Genomic DNA, 27,234 nt, shown 5'->3' with positions numbered 1-27,234 from the left:
CTAAGGCCAGGTCTGCCTGTTCAGGTGGACGTAAAAGATCCCACAGCCACTATTCAAAGAGCAGCTGCTAACCTGGTCGTTTATCTCGTTGCTGTTTGTGGGAGCTTGCTGTGTGCAAATTGGCTGCCGCGTTTCCTACATTACCACAGTGACCACACTTCAAAAACACAAAGTACTGCATTGGCTGTGAAGCAATTTAGCATGTTTTGAGGATGTGAAAGAAAGTACGGAGCATCCTGGGTTAATTACCTAGAGGCCTCTGAAAGGGTTCGCTCGCTGACCAACGTTGGCTCCCAGTTCAGCAACGCCTCGATTTTAAAAATTCCCATCCTCATATTCAAATCCCCCCCTCCCCTCCCTATCTCTGTAACCTCCTCCAGCCCCACAACCCCCCGAGATCTCTGCGCTCCTCCAATTCTGGCCTCTTGCGCATCCCCCGATTTCCATCGCTCCACCATTGGTGGCCGTGCCTTCAGCCGCCTGGGCCCTAAGCTCTGGAATTCCCTCCCTAAACCTCTCCTCCTTTAAGATGCTCCTTAAAACCGACCTCTTTGACCCAGCTTTTGGTCACCTGGCCTAATATCTCCTTCTGTGGCTCGGTGTCAAATTTTGTTTGATAATCGCTCCTGTGAAAGGCGCTGTATACATATAAGTTGTTGTCAGCAGAGTGTGAATCAGTACACTGCAGAGGGGGGTGAGGGAACGGTATCTGATTTTGAATTCAGTACATTGAGACAGAATGCAAGGGCGTAAATCTGATTGTTTCCCGAATATCTCACCTATCCAGGCCCCCTTCACTGAAGTTCCTGTTCACTACCATGCCGTCCACTGATGGGGGAGCCCCGCAACTATCCACACAGACTGACTACAGTGCAAGTACCAGCTTCAGCAGTGGGCTGTTGTTTCCCTGCCTGACCCAGCTCGGCTCAGAATGTGAGGGCTAAGTGCTTTGGCCGCTAGATCTGATGGACAAGCGCAGTGGTCTGCACACATGGCTCAGCAAGTCCGAGCAGTACAGCGGGGCTTTTTCCAAATGGCTGGCATTGTATCAGTTCCGATAGAGGGTCCTGCACCCGAAACACCAAGGTGTCTACCCTGGCTCAGTTTGGAGCACTCTTCCCCTCAAGTCAGAAGGTTGTGGGTTCGAGTCCCACTCCAGAGATTTGAGCCCATTATCTAGGTCGACACTCCCAGTGCAGTACTGAGGGAACGCCGCCCTGTCAGAGGGGCAGTCCTGAGGGAACGCCGCCCTGTCGGAGGGGCTGGTACCGAGGGAGCGCCGCACTGTCGGAGGGGCGGTACCGAGGGAGCGCCGCACTGTCGGAGGGGCGGTACCGAGGGAGCGCCGCACTGTCGGAGGGGCGGTACCGAGGGAGCGCCGCACTGTCGGAGGGGGCGGTACCGAGGGGAGCGCCGCACTGTCGGAGGGGCGGTACCGAGGGGAGCGCCGCACTGTCGGAGGGGCGGTACCGAGGGAGCGCCGCACTGTCGGAGGGGCGGTACCGAGGGAGCGCCGCACCGTCGGAGGGGCGGTACCGAGGGAGCGCCGCACCGTCGGAGGGGCGGTACCGAGGGAGCGCCGCACTGTCGGAGGGGCGGTACCGAGGGAGCGCCGCACTGTCGGAGGGGCGGTACCGAGGGAGCGCCGCACTGTCGGAGGGGCGGTACCGAGGGAGCGCCGCACTGTCGGAGGGGCGGTACCGAGGGAGCGCCGCACTGTCGGAGGGGGCGGTACCGAGGGAGCGCCGCACTGGCGGAGGGGCGGTACTGAGGGAGCGCAGCACTGTCTGAAGTGCCGTCTTTTGGATAAGATATTAAACCGAGGCCCTGTCTGCCCTCTCAGGTGGATGTAAAAGATCCCACGGCCACTATTGGAAGAACGGGAATTCTCCCCGGTGTCCTGGCCAATATTTATCCCTCAACCAACATCATTAAGTGGTCATTATCTCATTGCTGTCTGTGGGAGCTTGCTGTGCACAAATTGGCTGCCGCACTTCCTACATCACAAAAGTGACTAGCCTTCAAAAGTACTTCATTGGCTGTGAAGCGCTTTGGGACGTCCTAAGGTGGGGAAAGACGCTGGAGAAATATAATCTCATTCTATCCAGTGGATTTGCAGCATTTTCTGTTTTTATTGCACCTCAGCCTGTTGTTTCTCAGTTCATTCACCCCAGCTGGTGATTCAAGTACAAAAATCTAAAAAAGAACCGCTTTCATTAACAGCCGTCTCCGTTTGTCACGGCTATGCCCCAGCGAGCTTCACCCTCGCACTGCTGTCCCGGGTGGGCCTGCGTTCCCGGCGCTCTGATTTAGCCGAGGGGGCACCGCTCGCCTTTACTCCTTTTCTTTTTTTCCCTCTTTCCGCATTCCTGGCCGCTCTGGTTCTGCCGCGGTGCCGCTGCGGTTTCCTCGTTCCTCCGCTTGCGTTTGCGCTTTTTCACCGCCCCTTCGGGCCCCTGTCCGGGCGCCGACTGCCGCTCGCCGGCGCTCTCCCCGTCAGGCTCCACTCTGTTGCTCTTCCCCCTCTTGCCCGTGACGCCAGTCCGTTCGCTCGCGCCTTCGACGCCCCCTTGACATTCGCGCCCTGCCGTCTCGCGCCCAGTGCAGTCGGCGCCGTGGTCGGAGGCGGCCCGCTTTTTCTTTTTCTTCCGCTTTGCCTTGCCCTCTGTCTCCGTGCCCTCGACGGCCGGGGCCTCCCCCTTGGCGCCGCTGCCTGACGGCCCGTACTTTGCCAGGAATTCCCGCTCCTGGGCCTCCAGCCGGATCAGCTTTGCACTCATGGTTAAACCGTGGCGGGCGCCCCTGAGAGGTGGGGTGGGGGGGAAATGAGAAAGGGTTAAAGGGCAAGGTTCAAAGGCAAAGGGCAGAAACCAGAGGAGCGGTGAATACTCACTTGTGCCCAGTGCGACCCCCACAAGCCCGTACCAACTCTTCATCTGTCAACCTGCATTCAAAACAAAAAGTCCACTGTATAAACACCAGGGGCTGTACCCAACGCAGTGTGCACGATCCGTTCCAGCCTCAATCACACGTCTCACAACCGATGCAATTTCGATACTCAACCACTAGATGTCACTGGCACCTTCGGTCAATGCCGCATCTCACCAAGGTGTCAACCGTGGCTCAGTGAGTAGCGCTCTCTCTCTCGCGCCTCGGAGTTACAAGGTCGTAGGTTGAAGTCCCACTCCAGAGATTTGAGCCCGTAATCCAGGTCGACCCTCCCGGTGCCAGTACTGAGGGAGCGCCGCACTGTCGGAGGGGCGGTACCGAGGGAGCGCCGCACTGTCGGAGGGGCGGTACCGAGGGAGCGCCGCACTGTCGGAGGGGCGGTACCGAGGGAGCGCCGCACTGTCGGAGGGGCGGTACCGAGGGAGCGCCGCACTGTCGGAGGGGCGGTACCGAGGGAGCGCCGCACTGTCGGAGGGGCGGTACCGAGGGAGCGCCGCACTGTCGGAGGGGCGGTACCGAGGGAGCGCCGCACTGTCGGAGGGGCGGTACCGAGGGAGCGCCGCACTGTCGGAGGGGCGGTACCGAGGGAGCGCCGCACTGTCGGAGGGGCGGTACCGAGGGAGCGCCGCACTGTCGGAGGGGCGGTACCGAGGGAGCGCCGCACTGTCGGAGGGGCGGTACCGAGGCAGCCCCGCACTGTCGGAGGGGCGGTACCGAGGGAGCGCCGCACTGTCGGAGGGGCGGTACCGAGGGAGCGCCGCACTGTCGGAGGGGCGGTACCGAGGCAGCCCCGCACTGTCGGAGGGGCGGTACCGAGGGAGCGCCGCACTGTCGGAGGGGCGGTACCGAGGGAGCGCCGCACTGTCGGAGGGGCGGTACCGAGGGAGCGCCGCACTGTCGGAGGGGCGGTACCGAGGGAGCGCCGCACTGTCGGAGGGGCGGTACCGAGGGAGCGCCGCACTGTCGGAGGGGCGGTACCGAGGGAGCGCCGCACTGTCGGAGGGGCGGTACCGAGGGAGCGCCGCACTGTCGGAGGGGCGGTACCGAGGGAGCGCCGCACTGTCGGAGGGGCGGTACCGAGGGAGCGCCGCACTGTCGGAGGGGCGGTACCGAGGCAGCCCCGCACTGTCGGAGGGGCGGTACCGAGGGAGCGCCGCACTGTCGGAGGGGCGGTACCGAGGGAGCGCCGCACTGTCGGAGGGGCAGTACCGAGGGAGCGCTGCACTGTCGGAGGGGCCGTCTTTTGGATGAGACGTTAAACCGAGGCCCCGTCTGCCTTCTCAGGTGGATGTGAAAGATCCCACGGCCACTATTGGAAGAAGAGCAGGGGGAGTTCTCCCCGGTGTCCTGGGGCCAATATTTATCCCTCAATCAACATCACTAAAACAGATGATCCGGTCATTATCACATTGCTGTTTGTGGGAGCTTGCTGTGCGCAAATTGGCTGCCACGTTTCCCACATTACAACAGTGACCACACTTCGAAAAGTCCTCCATTGGCTGTAAAGCGTTCTGGGACGTCCTGAGGTGGGGAAAGGCGCTGGAGAAATGGGAGTCTTTCACTGTGCTTAGTGAGCTTTTTGAACACCGAACAGCAGGGTCAGAGAAAGATGAGGTTTCTGTCTTCATTTAGGTTGAAAACCTGAGCAAGACTGGGAACGACAGTGTCCCAAATATGGCCTGTGGGCCCCTCCCCAGGATCTGTGGGCAAATCAGTCCACAAAGTCTGGCACTATTTAGACTCCAATTCCTCACTCGCTGGTTTCTCCTATTGGCTAGAGAAGGCCGAGGGGTGACCTAATAGAGGTCCTTAAAATTATGAAAGGTTTTGATCGGGTCGACGTAGAGAAGATGTTTCCACTTGTGGGGGAGACCAGAACTAGGGGCCGTCAATATAAGAGAGTCACTAATAAATCCAATCGGGAATTCAGGAGAAACTTCTTTATCCAGAGAGTGGTGAGAATGTGGAACTCGCTCCCACAGGGAGTGGTCGAGGCGAATAGTATAGATGCATTTAAGGGGAAGCTGGATAAACACATGAGGGAGAAAGGAATCGAAGGATAGGGTGATGGGGTGAGATGAAGAGGGGTGGGAGGAGGCTGGTGTGGAGCATAAACACCGGCACAGAGCGGTTAGACCGAATGGCCTGTTTCTGGGCTGTAAGTTCTATGTAATGCTCCGTGAATTAAAGGGGCCACACCAGTTCGGAGAGCTCGTACCTTGTGGTCGAAGAAAGATCCAGTTTTTCATCCCCGTCGCTGTCGTCCGAACTCTCTGATTTCACCAGCGGCTCCTCACTGGTTGGCATCAGTGTGGCTGCCTGAAAGGACAGCGAGAATGTGTTCAAAACCATGAGGGGTTTTGATCGAGTAGATCGGGAGAAACTGTTTCCACTGGCAGGAGGGTCGGTAAGAACATAAGAAACAGGAGCAGGAGTAGGCCATTCGGCCCCTCGAGCCTGCTCCGCCATTCAATGAGATCATGGCTGATCATCCAAATTCAGTACCCTGTCCCTGCCTTCTCCCCATATCCCTTTAGCCTTAAGAAATATATCCAACTCCTTCTTGAATATATTTAATGAATTGGCCTCAACTGCCTTCTGTGGTAGAGAATTCCACAGGTTCACCACTCTCTGGGTGAAGATATTCCTCCTCATCTCTGTCCTAAATGGCTTACCCCTTATCTTTCGACTGTGGCCCCTGGTTCTGGACTCCCCCGCCATCGGGAACATCCTTCCTGCATCTAGTCTGTCTAGTCCTGTTAGAATTTTATAAGTTTCAATGAGATCCCCTCTCATTCTTCTAAACTCCAGCGAGTATAAGCCCAATCGACCCAATCTCTCCTCATACGTCATTCCTGCCATCCCAGGTATCAGTCTGGTGAATCTTCGCTGCACTCCCTCCATGGCAAGAACATCCTTCCTCAGATAAGGCGACCAAAACTGCACACAATACTCAAGGTGTGGTCTCACCAAGGCCCTGTACAACTGCAGCAAGACATCCTTGTTCCTGTACTCGAACCCTCTCGCTACGAAGGCCAACATACCATTTGCCTTCTTAACCGCCTGCTGCACCTGCATGCTTACCTTCAGATCTCAGCCTTGAATATACTCAACAACTGAGCCTCCACAGCCCTCTGAGGCAGAGAATTCCAAAGATTCGCCACCCTCTGAGTGAAGAAATTTCTCCTCATCTCAGTCCTAAATGGCCGACCCCTTATCCTGAGACTGTGACCCCTGGTTCTAGACTCTCCAGCCAGGGGGAAACATCCTCCCTGTCAATCCCTGTAAGAATTTTGCATGTTTCATTGAGATCACCTCTCATTCTTCTAAACTCTGGAGAATATAGGCCTAGTCCACTCAACCTCTCCTCATTGGACAATCCCCCATCCCAGGAACCAGTCTGGTGAACCTTCGTTGCACTCCCTCTATGGCAAGTATATCCTTCCTTAGGTAAGGAGACTAAAACTGTCCACAATACTCCAGGTGTGGTCTCACCAGGGCCCTATATAATTGCAGTAAGACGTCTTTACTCTTATACTCAAATCCTCTTGAAATAAAGGCCAACATACTATTTGCTTTCCTAATTGTTTGCTGTACCTGCATGTTAACTTTCAGTGATTCGTGTACAAGGACACCCAGGTCCCTCTGAACACCAACATTTCCCAATCTCTCACCATTGAAAAATACTCTGCTTTTCTATTTTTCCTACCAAAGTGGATAATTTCACATTTCCCCACATTATATTCCATCTTCCTTGTTCTTGCCCACTCACTTAGCCTGTCTCTATCCCTTTGAAGCCTCTTTGTGTTCTCCTCACAGCTTACTTTCCCACCTAGCTTTGTATCAGCAGCAAACTTGGATACATCACTCAGTCCCTTCAACTAAGTTATTGATACAGCATGGAAGGAGGCCATTCGGCCCACCGTGCCTGTGCCGGCTCTTTGAAAGAGCTCTCCAATTAGTCCCACTCCCCCCTGCTCTTACCCCACAGCCCTGCAAATGTTATCACAGAAATCACAGAAACCCCTTAGTGCAGATAGAGGCCATTTTGGCCCATCGAGCCTGCACCGACACATATCCCACCCGATTCCCGTAACCCCACGTATTTAATCCCCCTAACACTAAGGGTCAATTTTATCATAGCCAATCAACCTAACCCGCACATCTTTGGACTGTGGGAGGAAACCGGAGCACCCGGAGGAAACCCACGCAAACACGGGGAGAATGTGCAAACTCCACACAGACAGACAGTCACCCGAGGCCGGATTCGAACCCGGGTCCCTGGCGCTGTGAGGCAACAGTGCTAACCACTATGCCACCATGCTGCTTTCCCTTTTGGAAGTTGCTATTGAATCTGCTTTCAGGCAGCACGTTCCAGGTCACAACAACTCGCTGCGTAAAAACATTTTCTTCATCTCCCCCTCTGGTTCTTTTGCCAATGGTCTTAAATCTGTGCCATCCGGTTAGTATTAGTAAAAAAAAAATAGTACTGGAGAAATTAATGGGACTGAAAGCCGATAAATCCCCTGGGCCTGATGGCCTTTAGGCACTGTCCATCTAGGCTCATGTATGGAACTGTACCCCACCCCAACACAGTTCAGCACCTTCAGGAGAGGAGCAGGGGGGTAAAGAGTGAATTTCACATTCAGTACAAAGTCGTCATGCCGAGGAGTGGGGAATACCTTAATGAACCGCCCGTACAGCAGGTCCTTGCAGAGCTGGGCTTTACGCGGCTTCTTGTTTGTAACGGACCCTTCCTCTTCCTTTTCCTCCTCCTCCTCCATGACCTTCTTCACCTTCACGCCATCCTGCCAATAAAGGGAAGGTGTCACACGACCACTCCAGCACTGGGGCCGGCGAAGAACAGCGAAATGGTGCAGTGGCCCTTTCCCCACCACCAGAGGGCGCACCATGGTGACCGAGGCCCTCTAGTGGCAGAAAGCGGCACTGACCCAACAGTACTGTAACGTTAGTCAACAGAAATGTGGTGTTGCAAATAGACGTAGCCATGTCAAGGCATCGCTGAATAAAGCTTTCGTGCACTGAAGCGTTCCAGTAAGTATTTTGAAGGTATTACCAGGCTACAAAACACCAAATGTCATTGCATTCATCAAGCAGCAATTGATTATTTTTTCATTTTTAGAAATATTCCGCCAAGGCCCACAGTGCAGGACACCAGGTTTGAAAAGGAGAAGATGTGGAGTTTGCACATTCTCCCCGTGTTTGCGTGGGTTTCCTCCGGGTGCTCCGGTTTCCTCCCACAGTCCAAAGATGTGCGGGTTAGGTTGATTGGCTATGATAAATTGACCCTTAGTGTTAGGGGGATTAAATACGTGGGGTTACGGGGATCGGGTGGGATATGTGTTGGTGTAGGGGTTACGGGGATCGGGTGGGATATGTGTCGGTGCAGGCTCGATGGGCCGAAATGGCCTCTATCTGCACTGTGGGATTTCTGTGATTTCTTCTGTGATAAGGAAGCAGTGGGTAGGCGACACCAAGTTTGGGTTTTAGAAGGGAGGGATGGGTTTTCACCGTACTGAGGCCTTGACAGCGAGTTCAGAGCAGCGGACGACGACTTGAAATTATATAGCCCTGTTCCTGGGACTAGGGACAGGGTCACTGGCAAGACTTGGAAGCTAAGCAGAGCCAGGCCTGGTTAGTACCTGGAGGGGTGACCATCAGGGAAGACCAGGTACAGAAGGTCACGGAAGGAGCCCTGGGAGGGGCGGCTGGTGAGCAGGCCTGGGCGTTGGGCTGAAGATTGTCGGACAGGAGGAATGGTGGAAATGGAATGGCAGCGCGCACAGACGCAGCGGCTTTGCTTCTCCCAGGACGGCGCTATTTACGTTTAATGTTAATGTTATTTTGTACTGGACTCATGGGAGCTTGCAAGATCACATTTCGTTGTTCATGTACTTGTGCATTGTACAATGACAATAAAAGTTGAATTATAAGCATAATCAGAAAAGAAGACTGACACTGAGCCACGCAAGGAGATATTAGGGCAGGTAATCGAAAGCTCGGTCAGAGAGGTCATTCTAAAGGAGGAGAGAGAGGCGGAGAGGTTTAGGGAGGGAGGTCCAGAGCTCGGGCCCAGGCAGCTGAAGCACGGCCGCCAATGGCGAAGGGAGTGGGAGATGGAATTGGAGGAGCGCGGAGATCTCGGAGGGTTGTAGGAGGTTACAGAGAAGGTGCGATAAGTCACGATTTCAACGGAGCGAGGATACAGGGAGGAGCAAGCGTGTGTAGGATGGGGGATTGGAAGCTTGGGAGGAACAAGAGGGAAAGTTTAGGGAGCTGACAGCCGAGAGCTACAGGAGGACATAGAAACATAGAAGATAGGAGCAGGAGTGGGCCATTCGGCCCCTCGAGCCTGCTCCGCCATTCAATGCGATCATGGCTGATCATCCAAATTCAGTACCCTGTCCCTGCCTTCTCCCCATATCCCTTGATCCCTTTAGCCTTAAGAAATATATCCAACTCCCTTCTTGAATATATTTAATGAATTGGCCTCAACTGCCTTCTGTGGTAGAGAATTCCACAGGTTCGCCACTCTCTGGGTGAAGAAATTCCTCCTCGTCTCAAAGCAGAAAGCAAAATACTGCAGATACTGGAAATCAGAACCAAAAACAGAAGATGCTCCGATGAACAGTTTATGAGGAGTCAAGCTGTCCATCTGCAACGTCTCCCGGTTCTGATGAAGGGCCACGGACCTGAAACATTAACCCCGCCTTCCTCCACAGATGCTGTCTGATCTGCTGAGTGTTTCCAACACTTTGTTTTTATTTCAGTACTATATTAAACTGTTTCAACATTTGCACGTAACATTTAAGATGCCCAGATGTGATGTTCGACTGACCCTCCCTCCCGCTCTCCAAATTCTTCCATGACCGTCACCCAAAACACTCAATTTATTTCTTGCATCTTACTTTGAAATATCCCCAACCACACCCACACCAATGTAACATAAAGCTAAGGGTGGTGGTGGATGGATGTTTTTTCGGACACTCCTGGAAAAAGTTTCTGCCTATCCACTCATAACCCCTCATAATTTTGAACACACTGTTAAATCTTCCCTAACCACCTCTGCTCCAAGGAGAACAATCCCAGCTTTTCTAGTCCCTCCACATAGAACCATAGAATAGTGCACACACAGTAAGACCGTTCAAAATATATCGCCACCTGTTTGGTATCCACGGTGATGTTGGCGGCAGCTTTGTTGAAGACGTGATCCCACCAATGAAAGGTGAACTGCTCCCCTGAATGATGGCCAACCTGGATAATACACAACACAACGAGTCAACCAATCACACACCACGCAGCGCGGCGTAACGCGCGGGGGGCTGGGGGCACTTCACCTCCAGCCCAGATCGAGGGCCCCTTCACTCTGCTGGCTGCGAGGCTCCGACGGGAAACGAGTTGGGCGAGTCGCAGCCCCCGAGCCCACGAACCCGCAGCACAGAACCACCAAAAAAACTGGCAACCTCACCAAGACAGTTGTCGGATTGGTGAGGTGGGAAATGAAAACTGGCACGTTGGTGCAGTAAGGGAGGCTCCCGAGGCCAAAGCAATGTAAAGAGAGCTTTACTCTGTATCTAACCCGTGCTGTACCTGCCCTGGGAGTATTTGATGGGACAATGTAGAGGGAGCTTTACTCTGTATCTAACCCGTGCTGTACCTGCCCTGGGAGTGTTTGATGGGGTCAGTGTAGAGGGAGCTTTACTCTGTATCTAACCCGTGCTGTACCTGCCCTGGGAGTGTTTGATGGGACAGTGTAGAGGGAGCTTTACTCTGTATCTAACCCGTGCTGTACCTGCCCTGGGAGTGTTTGATGGGACAGTGTAGAGGGAGCTTTACTCTGTATCTAACCCGTGCTGTACCTGCCCTGGGAGTGTTTGATGGGACAGTGTAGAGGGAGCTTTACTCTGTATCTAACCCGTGCTGTACCTGCCCTGGGAGTGTTTGATGGGGACAGTGTAGAGGGAGCTTTACTCTGTATCTAACCCGTGCTGTACCTGCCCTGGGAGTGTTTGATGGGACAGTGTAGAGGGAGCTTTACTCTGTATCTAACCTGTGCTGTACCTGCCCTGGGAGTGTTTGATGGGGCCAGTGTAGAGGGAGCTTTACTCTGTATCTAACCCGTGCTGTACCTGCCCTGGGAGTGTTTGATGGGACAGTGTAGAGGGAGCTTTACTCTGTATCTAACCCGTGCTGTACCTGCCCAGGGAGTGTTTGATGGGACAGTGTAGAGGGAGCTTTACTCTGTATCTAACCCGTGCTGTACCTGCCCTGTGAGTGTTTGATGGGGCAGTGTAGAGGGAGCTTTACTCTGTATCTAACCCGTGCTGTACCTGCCCTGGGAGTGTTTGATGGGACAGTGTAGAGGGAGCTTTACTCTGTATCTAACCCGTGCTGTACCTGCCCTGGGAGTGTTTGATGGGACAGTGTAGAGGGAGCTTTACTCTGTATCTAACCCGTGCTGTATCTGCCCTGGGAGTGTTTGATGGGGACAGTGTAGAGGGAGCTTTACTCTCTATCTAACCCGTGCTGTACCTGCCCTGGGAGTGTTTGATGGGACAGTGTAGAGGGAGCTTTACTCTGTATCTAACCTGCGCTGTACCTGCCCTGGGAGTGTTTGATGGGACAGTGTAGAGGGAGCTTTACTCTGTACCTAACCCCGTGCTGTACCTGCCCTGGGAGTGTTTGATGGGACAGTGAAGAGGGAGCTTTACTCTGTATCTAACCCCGTGCTGTACCTGCCCTGGGAGTGTTTGATGAGACAGTGTAGAGGGAGCTTTACTCTGTATCTAACCCATGCTGTACCTGCCCTGGGATTGTTTGATGGGACAGTGTAGAGGGAGCTTTACTCTGTATCTAACCCCGTGCTGTACCTGCCCTGGGAGTGTTTGATGGGACAGTGTAGAGGGAGCTTTACTCTGTACCTAACCCCGTGCTGTACCTGCCCTGGGAGTGTTTGATGGGACAGTGTAGAGGGAGCTTTACTCTGTATCTAACCCGTGCTGTACCTGCGCTGGGATTGTTTGATGGGACAGTGTAGAGGGAGCTTTACTCTGTATCTAACCCGTGCTGTACCTGCCCTGGGAGTGTTTGATGGGACAGTGTAGAGGGAGCTTTACTCTGTATCTAACCCGTGCTGTACCTGCCCTGGGAGTGTCTGACGGGACAGTGTAGAGGGAGCTTTACTCTGTATCGAACCCGTGCTGTACCTGCCCTGGGAGTGTTTGATGGGACAGTGTAGAGGGAGCTTTACTTTATATCTAACCCGTGCTGTACCTGCCCTGGGAGTGTTTGATGGGACAGTGTAGAGGGAGCTTTACTCTGTATCTAACCCATGCTGTACCTGCCCTGGGAGTGTTTGATGGGACAGTGTAGAGGGAGCTTTACTCTGTATCTAAACCGTGCTGTACCTGCCCTGGGAGTGTTTGATGGGACAGTGTAGAGGGAGCTTTACTCTGTATCTAACCCGTGCTGTACCTGCCCTGGGAGTGTTTGATGGGACAGTGTAGAGGGAGCTTTACTCTGTATCTAACCCGTGCTGTACCTGCCCTGGGAGTGTTTGATGGGACAGTGTAGAGGGAGCTTTACTCTGTATCTAACCCGTGCTGTACCTGCCCTGGGAGTGTTTGAAGGGGACAGTGTAGAGGGAGCTTTACTCTGTATCTAACCCGTGCTGTACCTGCCATGGGGGCGTTTGATAGGACTGAGAGACACCAGTCAGTGTGCAGATATCTCCCTGAGAGAGAGGGGATTGAGAGACACCAGTCATTGTACAGATATCTTCCTGAGAGAGAGGGACTGAGAGACACCAGTCAGTGTACAGATATCTCCCTGAGGGAGAGGGACTGAGAGACACTAGTCAGTGTACAGATATCTCCCTGAGAGAGAGGGGACTGAGAGACACCAGTCAGTGTACAGATATCTCCCTGAGAGAGAGGGACTGAGAGACACCAGTTAGTGTACAGATATCTCCCTGAGAGAGAGGGGACTGAGAGACACTAGTCAGTGTACAGATATCTCCCTGAGAGAGAGAGGGACTGAGAGACACCAGTCAGTGTACAGATATCTCTCAGACAGAGGGTCTGAGAGACACCAGTCAGTGTACAGAGATCTCCCTGAGAGAGAGGGACTGAGAGACACCAGTCAGTGTACAGATATCTCCCTGAGAGAGAGGGGACTGAGAGACACCAGTCAGTGTACCAATATCTCCCTGAGGAGAGGGACTGAGAGACACCAGTCAGTGTACAGATATCTCCCTGAGAGAGGGAGAGGGGACTGAGAGACACCAGTCAGTGTACAGATATCTCTGAGCGAGAGAGGGACTGAGAGACACCAGTCAGTGTACAGATATCTCCCTGAGGGAGAGGGGGCTGAGAGACACCAGTCAGTGTACAGATATCTCCCTGAGGGAGAGGTGACTGAGAGACACCAGTCAGTGTACAGATATCTCCCTGAGAGAGAGGGGACTGAGAGACACCAGTCAGTGTACAGATATCTCCCTGAGGGAGAGGGACTGAGAGACACCAGTCAGTGTACAGATATCTCCCTGAGAGAGAGGAGACTGAGAGACACCAGTCAGTGTACAGATATCTCCCCGAGGGAAGGGACTGAGAGACACCAGTCAGTGTACAGATATCTCCCTGAGAGAGAGGAACTGAGAGACACCAGTCAGTGTACAGATATCTCCCTGAGGGAGAGGGACTGGGAGACACCAGTCAGTGTACAGATATCTCCCTGAGAGAGAGGGACTGAGAGACACCAGTCAGTGTACAGATATCTCTCAGACAGAGGGACTGAGAGACACCAGTCAGTGTACAGATATCTCCCTGAGAGAGAGGGACTGAGAGACACCAGTCAGTGTACAGATATCTCCCTGAGAGAGAGGGACTAAGAGACACCAATCAGTGTACAGATATCTCCCTGAGGGAGAGGGACTGAGAGACACCAGTCAGTGTACAGATATCTCCCTGAGAGAGAGGGACTGAGAGACACCAATCAGTGTACAGATATCTCCCTGAGAGACAGGGACTGAGAGACACCAATCAGTGTACAGATATCTCCCTGAGAGAGTGGGACTGAGAGACACCAGTCAGTGTACAGATATCTCCCTGAGGGAGAGGGACTGAGAGACACCAGTCAGTGTACAGATATCTCCCTGAGAGACAGGGACTGAGAGACACCAATCAGTGTACAGATATCTCCCTGAGAGAGTGGGACTGAGAGACACCAGTCAGTGTACAGATATCTCCCGGAGAGAGTGGGACTGAGAGACACCAGTCAGTGTACAGATATCTCCCGGAGAGAGAGGTGACTGAGAGACACCAGTCAGTGTACAGATATCTCCCTGAGAGTGGGAGAGGGGACTGAGAGACACCAGTCAGTGTACAGATATCTCCCTGAGAGAGAGAGGGACTGAGAGACCAATAAATTACCAAGTGTAACCCAAGGCAGAGACTCCGGAGGCATACTGATCTGGTTTAAAACAGAACTTAAGAATTACATCAAATTTATAAAAAAGGGCGAAAACCATATGTGGCTCAAACTTGAGAGGGAGATTATCTCAAACACCCAAGATGTTTACATTTGCGCACTTTATATCCCTCCAATCGATTCCCCGTACTACAAAGAGGACACCTTCTCCAACATGGAGGGGGAAATTATCCAATACCAGGCCCAGGGGAACGTGTTGATCTGTGGGGACCTCAATTCAAGAACGGGCGAAGAACCAGACTTCACCAATAATCAGGGAAACAATTACGTATTCGGGAATAACCACTTTGACATCCCTTCCCTTCCATACAGGCATAACTGCGACAAGCAATCAAATACCAACGGTAAACAGCTACTACAGCTCTGTCGAAACCTGGGTCTGTACATTGTCAATGGTAGGTTCATAGGAGACCTCCTAGGAAGATCGACCTACTGCTCACCTCTTGGCTGCAGCACAGTAGACTATATGATTACAGACTTGGACCCATCCTCTTTCAGAGCATTCACAGTCAAACCACAAACAACACTGTCAGATCACAGTCAAATTACTATGTTTCTCAAAAAGACAGAAACAAACAACATAGAAACACAACCCAGTAAACTGTACAACACCAAAAAATCGTACAGATGGGCCAAAAACGACACGGAAAAATACCAGAAAACAATTAGCAATGCATCAACTCAAGCTCTCTTAGACACCTTTCTGGATAACATATACACTCACAATAAAGAAGGCGTAAACCGGGCAGTTAGTAAACTAAACAATATTTTTGATAATTTGGCAACAAATGCAAACTTGAAAGCTCGCAAGAACAAACCCAAAACAAAAAACTATGAAAAATGGTTTGACCATGATTGCCATAACATGAGGAAAAAACTTAGAAAACTATCAAACCAAAAACACAGACATCCAGAAAACGAGGAATTACGCCTTACTTATTGTCAGACGCTAACACAATACAGAAACACACTCAGGACCAAAAAAGAGCAATTTATTAAGAATACACTCAGCTCCATGGAGGAATCCATTGAGTCGAATTGTTTCTGGGACAACTTGAAAACACTACACAAAAAACAACACGACGATTTGTCCATTCAAAATGGGGACACATGGGTAAACCACTTTGAAAAATTATACCAGAAAAACACACTAGGACCAGAGCAACACCAAATACGCAAAAAACTTGAAATGGCCATAAAAGATAACCAAAACCCGCTAGACGCCATAATAACAGAAAAAGAACTTCTTGAAAAACTCAAGGACCTGCGACCAGGAAAAGCTTGCGGGACAGACGGCATACTAAACGAGATGATTAAACACGCAGACGACAAACTGAAACTGGCTATCCTAAAACTCTTCAACTTGGTTCTGAGTGTCGGTTATTTCCCTGACATCTGGAACAAAGGACTCATAACACCCATATACAAAAGTGGGGACAAAATCGACCCAAACAACTATCGAGGCATCTGTGTAAACAGTAACCTGGGGAAGGTATTCTGTAGCATCATAAACAAAAGACTTATAAACTTCCTTGAAGAGCACAATGTCTTGAGTAAAAGCCAAATTGGATTCCTGCCAAACTATAGAACATCCGATCATATCTTCACCCTACAGACCCTAATTGACAAACACGTTCACCATAACAAAAGCAAAATCTACGCATGCTTTGTAGATTTCCAGAAGGCTTTCGACTCCATCTGGCATGACGGTTTATTCCTGAAACTTATCGAAAGCGGGGTAGGAGGTAAAACATATGATGTAATTAAATCAATGTATACAAACAATAAATGTGCAGTTAAAATTGGAGACAAACAAACAAAATACTTCCCACAGGGGCGGGGGGTGACGCAGGGCTCGCCAATCTCACCGACACTCTTTAATATTTACATTAATGGATTGGCAAAACTACTTGAACAATCTACAGCACCCGGCCTCACCCTATATGAATCCAAGGTTAAATTCCTCCTCTATGCCGACGACCTGGTTCTGCTGTCACCAACTAAGGAGGGTCTACAGCAGAACCTGGACCTGCTGGAGTCGTACTGCCAGACTTGGGCCCTGACAATAAATCCCCAAAAAACCAAAGTCCTTGTGTTCCAGCAAAGATCCAAACAACATGGACCCACAATAAATTTCACAGTAGGAACAACCAAAATTGAACAAACCACTCACTACACATACTTGGGCTTAAAAATCAGTTCTACGGGAAACTTCAAACTGGCTGTGAATGAACTGAAAGAGAAAGCAAGAAGGGCTTTCTATGCCATCAAAAAATCAATCCAAATAGAAATCCCAATTAGCATTTGGCTCAAAATTTTCAAATCAGTAATTGAACCAATTGCACTCTATGGCAGTGAGGTCTGGGGACCACTAACACAACAAGATTTTGCAAAATGGGACAAACACCCAATTGAGATCCTACATGCGGAATTCTGTAAAAGTATCCTCCGGACTCAAAGGAAAACAGTAAACAACGCATGCAGGGCGGAACTAGGCCAATACCCATTAATAATCACTATCCAAAAAAGAGCCACCAAATTTTGGAATCACCTACAAATGAGCAACCCCCAATGCTATCACTACGACGCCCTGAAATGCCAAGAGCTGACCATAAAGAAGAATACCCTCAGTCAACTAGTCCTGGGACTCAATAAAGTAAATAATAACAATACTAACAATAACCAGCCCCAGGACAGTGACAGGGTAACACAAAGAATTCGACCCAACACAATCGTCGCTAAGCAAAAGGAAAAATATCTGTCATATTGGGCAGAAACAACAAAAACCCAAAGCAAACTCAATTGCTACTTGGCCCTAAACAGACAATACAACATAGCTGATTACCTGACCATGGTAAAGGATAACAAACTGAGAAGAACCTTGACAAGGTACAGACTTAGCGAACATAGCCTAGCGATCGAAAAAGGCAGACACAGGCAGACCAGGCTGCCAAGAGAAGACAGGATATGCTCTCACTGCAGTCAGGGAGTAGTTGAGACAGAGATGCACTTCCTCACAGCCTGTGGAAAATATCAGGGCATCAGAGAGAATTTCTATCAAAAATTCTCACAAATATGCCCTGAATTCAGAAATCTGACTGACAACCAAAAACTCCCATTCCTACTGGGGGAGGAGAGAAGCTGTGTAACACTGGCGGCACACTATGTTACAGCTTGCCATGAACAGAGGGACAACCAGTAAACTAAGACAAGAGTATATATAAACAAGGCGAAAATATATTTATAAACTCAGGGATATACCTGTTTATACACTGTATGAATGGAACCGCGTTTATGTGTTCAACCATTAATGTATTTTGATGCTTTGGCAACATAAGATGTACCTTATCATGCCAATAAAGCGATTTGTATTGTATTGTATTGTATTGAGAGACACCAGTCAGTGTACAGATATCTCCCTGAGAGAGAGGGACTGAGAGACACCAGTCAGTGTACAGATATCTCCCTGAGAGAGGGAGAGGGGACTGAGATACACCAGTCAGTGTACAGATATCTCCCTGAGAGAGAGGGACTAAGAGACACCAGTCAGTGTACAGATATCTCCCTGAGAGAGAGGGACTGAGAGACACCAGTCAGTGTACAGATATCTCCCTGAGAGAGAGGGGACTGGGAGACACCAGTCAGTGTACAGATATCTCCCTGAGAGAGGGACTGAGAGACACCAGTCAGTGTACAGATATCTCCCTGAGAGAGAGGGACTAAGAGACACCAGTCAGTGTACAGATATCTCCCTGAGAGACAGGGACTGAGAGACACCAATCAGTGTACAGATATCTCCCTGAGAGAGGGGGACTGAGAGACACCAGTCAGTGTACAGATATCTCCCTGAGGGAGAGGGACTGAGAGACACCAGTCAGTGCACAGATATCTCCCTGAGAGAGAGGGACTGAGAGACACCAGTCAGTGTACAGATATCTCCCTGAGAGAGGGAGAGGGGACTGAGAGACACCAGTCAGTGTACAGATATCTCCCTGAGAGAGGGAGAGGGACTGAGAGACACCAGTCAGTGTACAGATATCTCCCGGAGAGAGAGGGACTGAGAGACACCAGTCAGTGTACAGATATCTCCCTGAGAGAGAGGAGACTGAGAGACACCAGTCAGTGTACAGATATCTCCCTGAGAGAGAGGAGACTGAGAGACACCAGTCAGTGTACAGATATCTCCCTGAGAGAGAGGGACTGAGAGACACCAGTCAGTGTACAGATATCTCCCTGAGAGAGGGGACTGTGAGACACCAGTCAGTGTACAGATATCTCCCTGAGTGAGAGGGACTGAGAGACACCAGTCAGTGTACAGATATCTCCCTGAGGGAAGGGACTGAGAGACACCAGTCAGTGTACAGATATCTCCCTGAGGGAGAGGGACTGAGAGACACCAGTCAGTATACAGATATCTCCCTGAGGGAAGGGACTGAGAGACACCAGTCAGTGTACAGATATCTCCCTGAGAGAGAGGGACTGAGCGACACCAGTCAGTATACAGATATCTCCCTTAGGGAGAGGGACTGAGAGACACCAGTCAGTGTACAGATATCTCCCTGAGAGAGAGGGACTGAAAGACACCAGTCAGTGTACAGATATCTCCCTGAGAGAGAGGGACTGAGAGACACCAGTCAGTGTACAGAGATCTCCCTGAGAGAGAGGGACTGAGAGACACCAGTCAGTATACAGATATCTCCCTTAGGGAGAGGGACTGAGAGACACCAGTCAGTGTACAGAGATCTCCCTGAAAGAGAGGGAACTGAGAGACACCAGTCAGTGTACAGATATCTCCCTGAGAGAGAGGGACTGAGAGACACCAGTCAGTGTACAGATATCTCCCTGAGAGAGAGGGACTGAGAGACACCAGTCAGTATACAGATATCTCCCTTAGGGAGAGGGACTGAGAGACACCAGTCAGTGTACAGATATCTCCCTGAGAGAGAGGGACTGAGAGACACCAGTCAGTGTACAGAGATCTCCCTGAAAGAGAGGGGACTGAGAGACACCAGTCAGTGTACAGATATCTCCCTGAGAGAGAGGGACTGAGAGACACCAGTCAGTGTACACATATCTCCCTGAGAGAGAGGGACTGAGAGACACCAGTCAGTGTACAGATATCTCCCTGAGAGAGAGGGACTGAGAGACACCAGTCAGTGTATCTGTACAGATACTTCCCACAGGGGCAGGGGGTGACGCAGGGCTCGCCAATCTCACCGACACTCTTTAATATTTACATAAATGAATTGGCAAAACTACTTGAACAATCTACAGCACCCGGCCTCACCCTATATGAATCCAAGGTTAAATTCCTCCTCTATGCAGACGACCTGGTTCTGCTGTCACCAACTAAGGAGGGTGTACAGCAGAACCTGGATCTGTTGGAGTCGTACTGCCAGACTTGGGCCCTGACAATAAATCCCCAAAAAACCAAAGTCCTTGTGTTCCAGCAAAGATCCAGACATCAGGGACCCAAAATAAATTTCACACTGGGAACAACCAAAATTGAACAAACCACTAACTACACATACTTGGGCTTAAAAATCAGTTCTACGGGAAATTTCAAACTGGCTGTGAATGAACTGAAAGAGAAAGCAAGAAGGGCTTTCTATGCCATTAAAAAATCAATCCAAATAGAAATCCCAATTAGCATTTGGCTCAAAATTTTCAAATCAGTAATTGAACCAATTGCACTCTATGGCAGTGAGGTGTGGGGACCGCTAACACAACAAGAATTTGCAAAATGGGACAAACACCCAATTGAGATCCTACATGCAGAATTCTGTAAAAGTATCCTCCGGACTCAAAGGAAAACCGTAAACAATGCATGCAGGGCAGAACTAGGCCAATATCCATTAATAATCACTATCAAAAAAAGAGCCACCAAATTTTGGAAACACCTAGAAATGAGCAACCCCCAATGCTATCATTACGAAGCCCTGAAATGCCAAGAGAGGACCATAAAGAAGAATACCCTCAGTCAACTAGTCCTGGGACTCAGTGAAGTAACTACTAACACTACTAACAATAACCAGCCCCAGGACAGTGACAGCGTAACACAAAGAATTCGACCCAACACAATCGTCGCTAAGCAAAAGGAAAAATATCTGTCATATTGGGCAGAAACAACAAAAACCCAAAGCAAACTCAATTGCTACTTGGCCCTAAACAGACAATACAACATGGCTGATTACCTGACCATGGTAAAGGATAGCAAACTGAGAAAAACTTTGACAATGTACAGACTTAGTGAACATAACCTGGCGATCGAAAAAGGTAGACACAGACAGACCCGGCTACCAAGAGAGGACAGGATATGCTCTCACTGCAGTCAGGGAGTGGTGGAGACAGGGATGCACTTCCTCACAGCTTGTAGAAAATATCAGGGCATAAGGGAGAATTTCTACCCAAAATTCACAAAAATATGCCCGGAATTCAGAAATTTGAATGACGACCAAAAACTCCCATACCTACTAGGGGAAGAGAGAAATTGCATAACACTAGCGGCACACTATGTTACAGCTTGCCATAAGCAGAGGGACAACCACTAAATATAAGAAAAGAGTATATATAAATTATATGAAAGTATATTTATACACTCAGGGATATATCTGTTTATACACTGTATGGATAGATCTGTATTTTTGTGAACAAACATGAATGTTTTCCGATGCTTTGGCAACATAAGATGTAACTTGTCATGCCAATAAAGCGATTTGAATTGAATTGAATTGAGTGGGACTGAGAGACACCAGTCAGTGTACAGATATCTCCCTGAGAGAGAGGGACTGAGAGACACCAGTCAGTGTACAGATATCTCCCTGAGAGAGAGGGACTGAGAGACACCAGTCAGTGTCCAGATATCTCCCTGAGAGAGAGAGGGGACTGAGAGACACCAGTCAGTGTACAGATATCTCCCTGAGAGAGAGGGACTGAGAGACACCAGTCAGTGTACAGATATCTCCCTGAGAGAGAGGGGACTGGGAGACACCAGTCAGTGTACAGATATCTCCCTGAGAGAGAGGGGACTGGGAGACACCAGTCAGTGTACAGATATCTCCCTGAGAGAGAGGGGACTGAGAGACACCAGTCAGTGTCCAGATATCTCCCTGAGAGAGAGGGACTGAGAGACACCAGTCAGTGTACAGGTATCTCCCTGAGAGAGAGGGACTGAGAGACACCAGTCAGTGTACAGATATCTCACTGCGAGAGAGGCACTGAGAGACACCAGTCAGTGTACAGATATCTCCCTTAGGGAGAGGGACTGAGAGACACCAGTCAGTGTACAGATATCTCCCTGAGAGAGAGGGACTGAGAGACACCAGTCAGTGTACAGATATCTCCCTGAGAGAGAGGGGCTGAGAGACACCAGTCAGTGTACAGATATCTCCCTGAGAGAGAGGGACTGAGAGACACCAGTCAGTGTACAGATATCTCCCTGAGGGAGAGGGACTGAGAGACACCAGTCAGTGTACAGATATCTCCCTGAGGGAGAGGGACTGAGAGACACCAGTCAGTGTACAGATATCTCCCTGAGAGAGAGGGACTGAGAGACACCAGTCAGTGTACAGATATCTCCCTGAGAGAGAGGGACTGAGAGACACCAGTCAGTGTACAGATATCTCCCTGAGGGAGAGGGACTGAGAGACACCAGTCAGTGTACAGATATCTCCCTGAGAGAGAGGGACTGAGAGACACCAGTCAGTGTACAGATATCTCCCTGAGAGAGAGGGACTGAGAGACACCAGTCAGTGTACAGATATCTCCCTGAGGGAGAGGGACTGAGAGACACCAGTCAGTGTACAGATATCTCCCTGAGGGAGATTGCTGATGAATTGTACAGTAAACTTACACACTTACCCCTGCTGTGCCACATTTCACCTTCACTTTGATGGCCTCTGAGATTCCGTTCTCCCGCCGTCCCAGGCCCTTCCCTTTTTAAGAGAAAAGAAATAGGGGGAGTCAATGATTGAATCCCAGGATCAATCACATCAATATCAGGTCACAACACAGGGTCAGTTCTCAGCCAGAGGTTGCGGGCCAAAGGCGGCCAGGAGCTGTGTTGAATCAAAATCCCGGGTTTGGGGGTTAGAAATCAGCCAAGGCTCCCACTGCTGATCACCAGGCAGTAACCTGGCTACAGCCCCTCCCCCAACGTTCGTGTCCAGACCCATGAGCAATTGAGGTTAGACCAGGCCTCCACCAACTCCACCTGATCCCGGGCATCGCCCTCACCCAGAGCTCACCCCCGGGGAGCCCCTCTGACCCCCTCACCCTGCGGACTGCCCCCTCACCCCCCCCGGGGAGCCCCTCTGACCCCTGGGGAGACGCCCTCAACCTGCGGACCGCCCCCTCACCCCTGGGAGCCCCTCACTCCCGAGGGAGCCCCTCTGACCCCCTCACTCTGCGGACTGCCCCCTCACCCCGGGGAGCCCCCTCACCCCCCCGGGGAGCCCCTCTGACCCCCGGGAAGATGCCCTCACCCTGCAGACCACCTCCTCACCCCCGGGGAGCTCCTCTGACCCTCGGGGAGATGCCCTCACCCTGCAAACCGCCCCTTCACCCCCGGGGAGCCCCTCTGACCCCCGGGGAGACGCCCTCACCCTGCGGAGCGCCTCTTCACCCCCGGGGAGACGCCCTCACCCTGCGGAGCGCCCCTTCATCCCCGGGGAGCCCCTCTGATCCCCGGGGAGCCCCTCTGACCCCCCGGGGAGACGCCCTCACCCTGCGGAGCGCCTCTTCACCCCCGGGGAAACGCCCTCACCCTGCGGAGCGCCCCTTCACCCCCGGGGAGCCCTCTGACCCACAGGGAGATGCCCTCACCCTGCAAACCGCCCGTTCACCCCCGGGGAGCCCCTCTGACCCCCGGGGAGATGCCCTCACCCTGCGGAGCGCCTCTTCATCCCCGGGGAGACGCCCTCACCCTGCGGAGCACCTCTTCATCCCCGGGGAGATGCCCTCACCCTGCGGAGCGCATTTCACCCACAGGGAGCCCCTCAACCTGCAGACCACCCCCTCAGCCTGGGCCCCCCCCTTTACAGAGGATTACACAGTATTTACAGCATAGAAACAGGCCATTCGGCCCAACTGCTCCGTGCCCCTCCTCCCACCCCTCTTCATCTTACCCCACCAGCATATCCTTCTATTGCTTTCTCCCTCATGTGTCCCCCGCACCCCCCGGGTGTTTACCCCGCTCCCAGCCCCGCTCCCTCAGATGTCTCTCGGCGAAATCCATGCGGCGGCCGGCTCACTGGCAGCCATCTTTGTAAAGGAGAGGGACACAGTCACAAAGGTACAGCCCCCGCCCGCCGCCATCTTTGTACAGTACGAGCGGGCGGGGTTTGGAGGGGGTGTGGGGGCCATCTTTGTAAAGGAAAAGGAACCAGGCACAAAGGAGCATGCGCCTCAGCCGCCATATTTGTAAAGTAAGCGAAGGCGCCGACCGAGCAGCGCTGGTGGCCATCTTTGTAAAGGAGAGTGTACATGTAATATGTAATTAGAAATGCTGGAAAAACTCAGCGGGTCCGGCGGCATCAGCGGAGCGAGAGAAGAAATCACGAGTTAACTTTTCAACTCGGCGACCTTTATTCAGCAGGTATGTGTGGGGTGGGGGGCAGTGGCAGCGAAAATGAGCATGCGCCGTCGCCATCTTTGTAAAGTGCGAGGTATGTGTGTATGTCCGCCGCCATCTTTGTAAAGTGCGATGTATATGTGTGTGTGTGTCCGACGCCATAGGCTCTGGAACAGTTCCCATGGATTGGAGGGTAGCTAATGTTACCCCACTATTTAAAAAAGGTGGTAGAGAGAAAACGGGGAATTACAGACAGGTAAGCCTGACATCGGTAGTGGGGAAAATGCTAGAGTACATTATAAAGGATGTAATAGTAGAGTGTAGCGGTACCACCGAGTGTCCCTTACGTACTGGACATAATTCTCTTTAATGCGATGACGCGGGCGAACGCGATGACGTCACGTCGCACATCACGTGACCGTCCCAAGCGCGGGCAAACGCGATGATGCCATCACGCAATCCACGGGACTGCCTAGTCAGTCCTCGTGGCGTCTCCGTCTGGTGAAGACCTACTTTATGGCTCTCCTGTACCGAGCTCAGCAACCTGTTTGAATTCCTCTGTTCCTGCATTAAAAACCTTTTTGATTGTTCTCCTGGAGTCGAACTCGATTATTAAGTAGGGATTCGTCCAATACCTACATCAGTGACCATGAATACCTACAATTGGTGACCCGGTCTCCGTGAACGTTTTTCACGGAAGAAGCGCACAGCCTGAACACCGTCTCTGTGAACGTTTTCACAGAAGAACGGCACGACGAACAACAACCGACGAACACCAACTCCTACAATTGGTGACCAACGACGTGAGGACGGGAGCTCATCAATACCTACATTGGTGACCCCGTTTTTCGTGAACATTTTTCACGAAAGCAGCGCAGCCGGACCCCGATTTTTCGTGAACGTCTTTCACGCAAGAAGCACGCCTGGAAGCTACAGCCGTTTCACTCAGCTACCACAACACTGGGAGCAACAACCGCCCTCGTGCTTTATCCTGGTAGAAGCCCCGTTCGCCTTGTGCAACATCGATACGGCGCAGACCACGTATCTGGATACGGTCTCCGTTTTCGACAGCTCTACCGACTTTCGGAGCGTCAGCCTCTTCAATGACCCCACGGCAGAACAGCAAGTATAACACCCTCACAGTGCGGGTGCAGCACGTTTACGGGCTCACAGGATCGGAGCGGGCCCGGCGGAGAGGCCACGAGGACTCAGTCCTTGCAAACCACCCCTCGCAACCCACGAGGACTCGCCCATCGCAACCCATGAGGATTCGCCCCTCGCAACCCACGAGGACTCGCCCCTCACAGTCCACGAGGACTCGCCCCTCGCAATCCACGAGGACTCGCCCCTTGCAACCCACGAGGACTCGCCCCTCGCAACCCACGAGGACTCGCCCCTCGCAATCCACGAGGACTCGCCCCTCGCAATCCACGAGGATTCGCCCCTCGCAACCCACGAGGACTCGCCCCTCGCAATCCACGAGGATTCGCCCCTCGCAACCCACGAGGACTCGCCCCTCGCAATCCACGAGGATTCGCCCCTCGCAACCCACGAGGACTCGCCCCTCGCAATCCACGAGGATTCGCCCCTCGCAATCCACGAGGATTCGCCCCTCGCAACCGACGAGGACTCGCCCCTCGCAATCCACGAAGATTCGCCCCTCGCAAACGATGAGGACCCATCCCCCGCCGACGCCGCACCAGCCCTTCAGCCTGCTGGTCTGTCTTTTCTACCACGCTTTTCGGCGCGACGGCGAAGCGTTGCCGTCCTCCCGGCAGTTTTTCCCCCTAGCGAAATCCACAACAACTAGAAGCGTTGCTGCCCTCTCTACAGTTTTCCCCTCAACAAAAGCAAACATCTACTGACGCTGCGACCATTGAGGACGGGTCCAACGGGCATCCCGCGGCCGTGATCGGCCACGCGAAAATTGCTGTCATCACCAATCACTGATCAACGCAGCACACTCTCTTCTGTGTTACCGTAGTAGCACTGCGGCACGCACCGTTCCGTGCGTTCCCGACTGCCGGAGAGTTCGCTCGCCTGTCGGCGAGTTCACCGACCTGCCCAGACCCACGTTTTTTTCCTCCTGGATCACCCGTTCGGCGTTCCTGGGGACCTTTTCCCAACAATGACAGAGCCAGGGTCCGCGTCTGCCCAACCTGCCAGTCGCTATGATGCGGCCAGCTGTTTCGCCCCGGTGCCCGCTTCGAACCACGGGCTACAGAGGTCGCACGCTTCCATGGTCCTTCGCATGGCTGGATACGTTTTATCCACCACGACGCATGCAAGGATCCACTCGCGACCAGCACATATTTTGGACCTCGCCCGCCAAGCCGAGACAGCATGACCCCCGAGACCACCGACCACCCATTGTCGTTACGCCAACCCAAGTACGACCGCCCGCCAGACCGTCAGCCACCCAGCAGTCTCCGTCTCGAGACTACAGGAGTCGTTCGGACAGGCTCGTCACACCATCTCATCGGTTGACGCCGACCGTTAAAGCGAATTCTGGGGGGTGCGCATGTAGCGGTACCACCGAGTGTCCCTTACGTACCGGACATAATTCTCTTTAACGCGATGACGCGGGCGAACGTGATGACGCGGGCAAACGCGATGACGTCATCACGCAAGTCACGTGACTACCCAAGCGCGGGAAGAATGCGATGATGTCATCACGCAATCCACGGGACTGCCTAGTCAGTCCTCATGGCGTCTCCGTCTGGTGAAGACCTATTTTATGGCTCTCCTGTACCGAGCTCTGCAACCTGTTTGAATTCCTCTGTTCCTGCATTAAAAACCTTTTTGATTGTTCTCCTGGAGTCTGTAATGATATCAGCAAATAGAGATGGTATTTGCCTGTTTGATTATGATGTCTTAACAGCATGTTTGCATGTATTGATTGCTTGTGCCTGACCAGCATAGGGCATGTGACCGAGACAAGCAAGGCAGTTCAGTTTAGTTTCAGTTTCATTCTAGATGGATCACTAGCATGGTGAATCCTGTAAATGCTGTTAACAGAGCTGAACAGACTTTAGATTAAAAGACATTCTCTTTCATAAATGTCTCGTCATTGAACCCACAAAGAAATCAGTACATGGTGTCAGAAGTGATTGAAAGAGATGAAGAGGAAAAATCTGAAGTTAAATCAGCTCTCCACAGATTAGCATGCCAAAAGAGAACATTGTTACTTAACATTAGAGAATAGC

The 27,234-nt window shown here is 51.8% G+C and overlaps 1 protein-coding gene across 2 annotated transcripts; it reads right to left on the bottom strand.

Moving 5' to 3' along the window:
* Window positions 1–2,108: 2,108 nt before the first annotated feature.
* On the bottom strand, window positions 2,109–23,736 carry gpatch4 (G patch domain containing 4). Of its 2 annotated transcripts, none has more exons than XM_085978741.1 (7): window positions 23,647–23,736; window positions 22,318–22,391; window positions 10,132–10,224; window positions 7,632–7,757; window positions 5,168–5,268; window positions 2,894–2,944; window positions 2,109–2,802 (listed from the first exon to the last, which is right to left on the bottom strand). In XM_085978741.1, exons 1-7 carry the CDS (start codon window positions 23,690–23,692, stop codon window positions 2,310–2,312), a joined length of 984 nt encoding a protein of 327 aa, XP_085834867.1. In that variant the 5' UTR covers window positions 23,693–23,736; the 3' UTR covers window positions 2,109–2,309. The 2 variants fall into 2 exon arrangements, with proteins under 2 accessions (XP_085834867.1, XP_085834868.1); XM_085978742.1 differs by lacking the exon at window positions 23,647–23,736 and adding an exon at window positions 23,583–23,608 and having other exon boundaries at window positions 22,310–22,391.
* Between the last annotated feature and the right edge of the window lie 3,498 nt (window positions 23,737–27,234).

This window comes from Somniosus microcephalus, unplaced genomic scaffold, assembly GCF_052327205.1.
Source record: "Somniosus microcephalus isolate GS21.2 unplaced genomic scaffold, FLI_Smic_1.0 unresolved_chr7, whole genome shotgun sequence".
Taxonomy (NCBI): domain Eukaryota; kingdom Metazoa; phylum Chordata; class Chondrichthyes; order Squaliformes; family Somniosidae; genus Somniosus; species Somniosus microcephalus.
The sequence above is the reverse complement of the archived record's forward strand: the minus strand, read 5'-3'. Positions and strand labels throughout refer to the sequence as shown.

What these genes read in the sequence shown, in the direction of transcription:
- gpatch4 (XM_085978741.1), bottom strand. Translation starts at nt 23,692, where the DNA reads ATGGATTTCGCCGAGAGACATCTGAGGGAGCGGGGCTGGGAGCGGG. An exon ending in TGAAATGTGGCACAGCAGGG is followed by an intron (nt 10,225 to 22,317) that starts GTAAGTGTGTAA and finishes TGTATTATCCAG; the next exon opens with GTTGGCCATCATTCAGGGGA. An exon ending in GGGGGTCGCACTGGGCACAA is followed by an intron (nt 2,803 to 2,893) that starts GTGAGTATTCAC and finishes CCCACCTCTCAG; the next exon opens with GGGCGCCCGCCACGGTTTAA.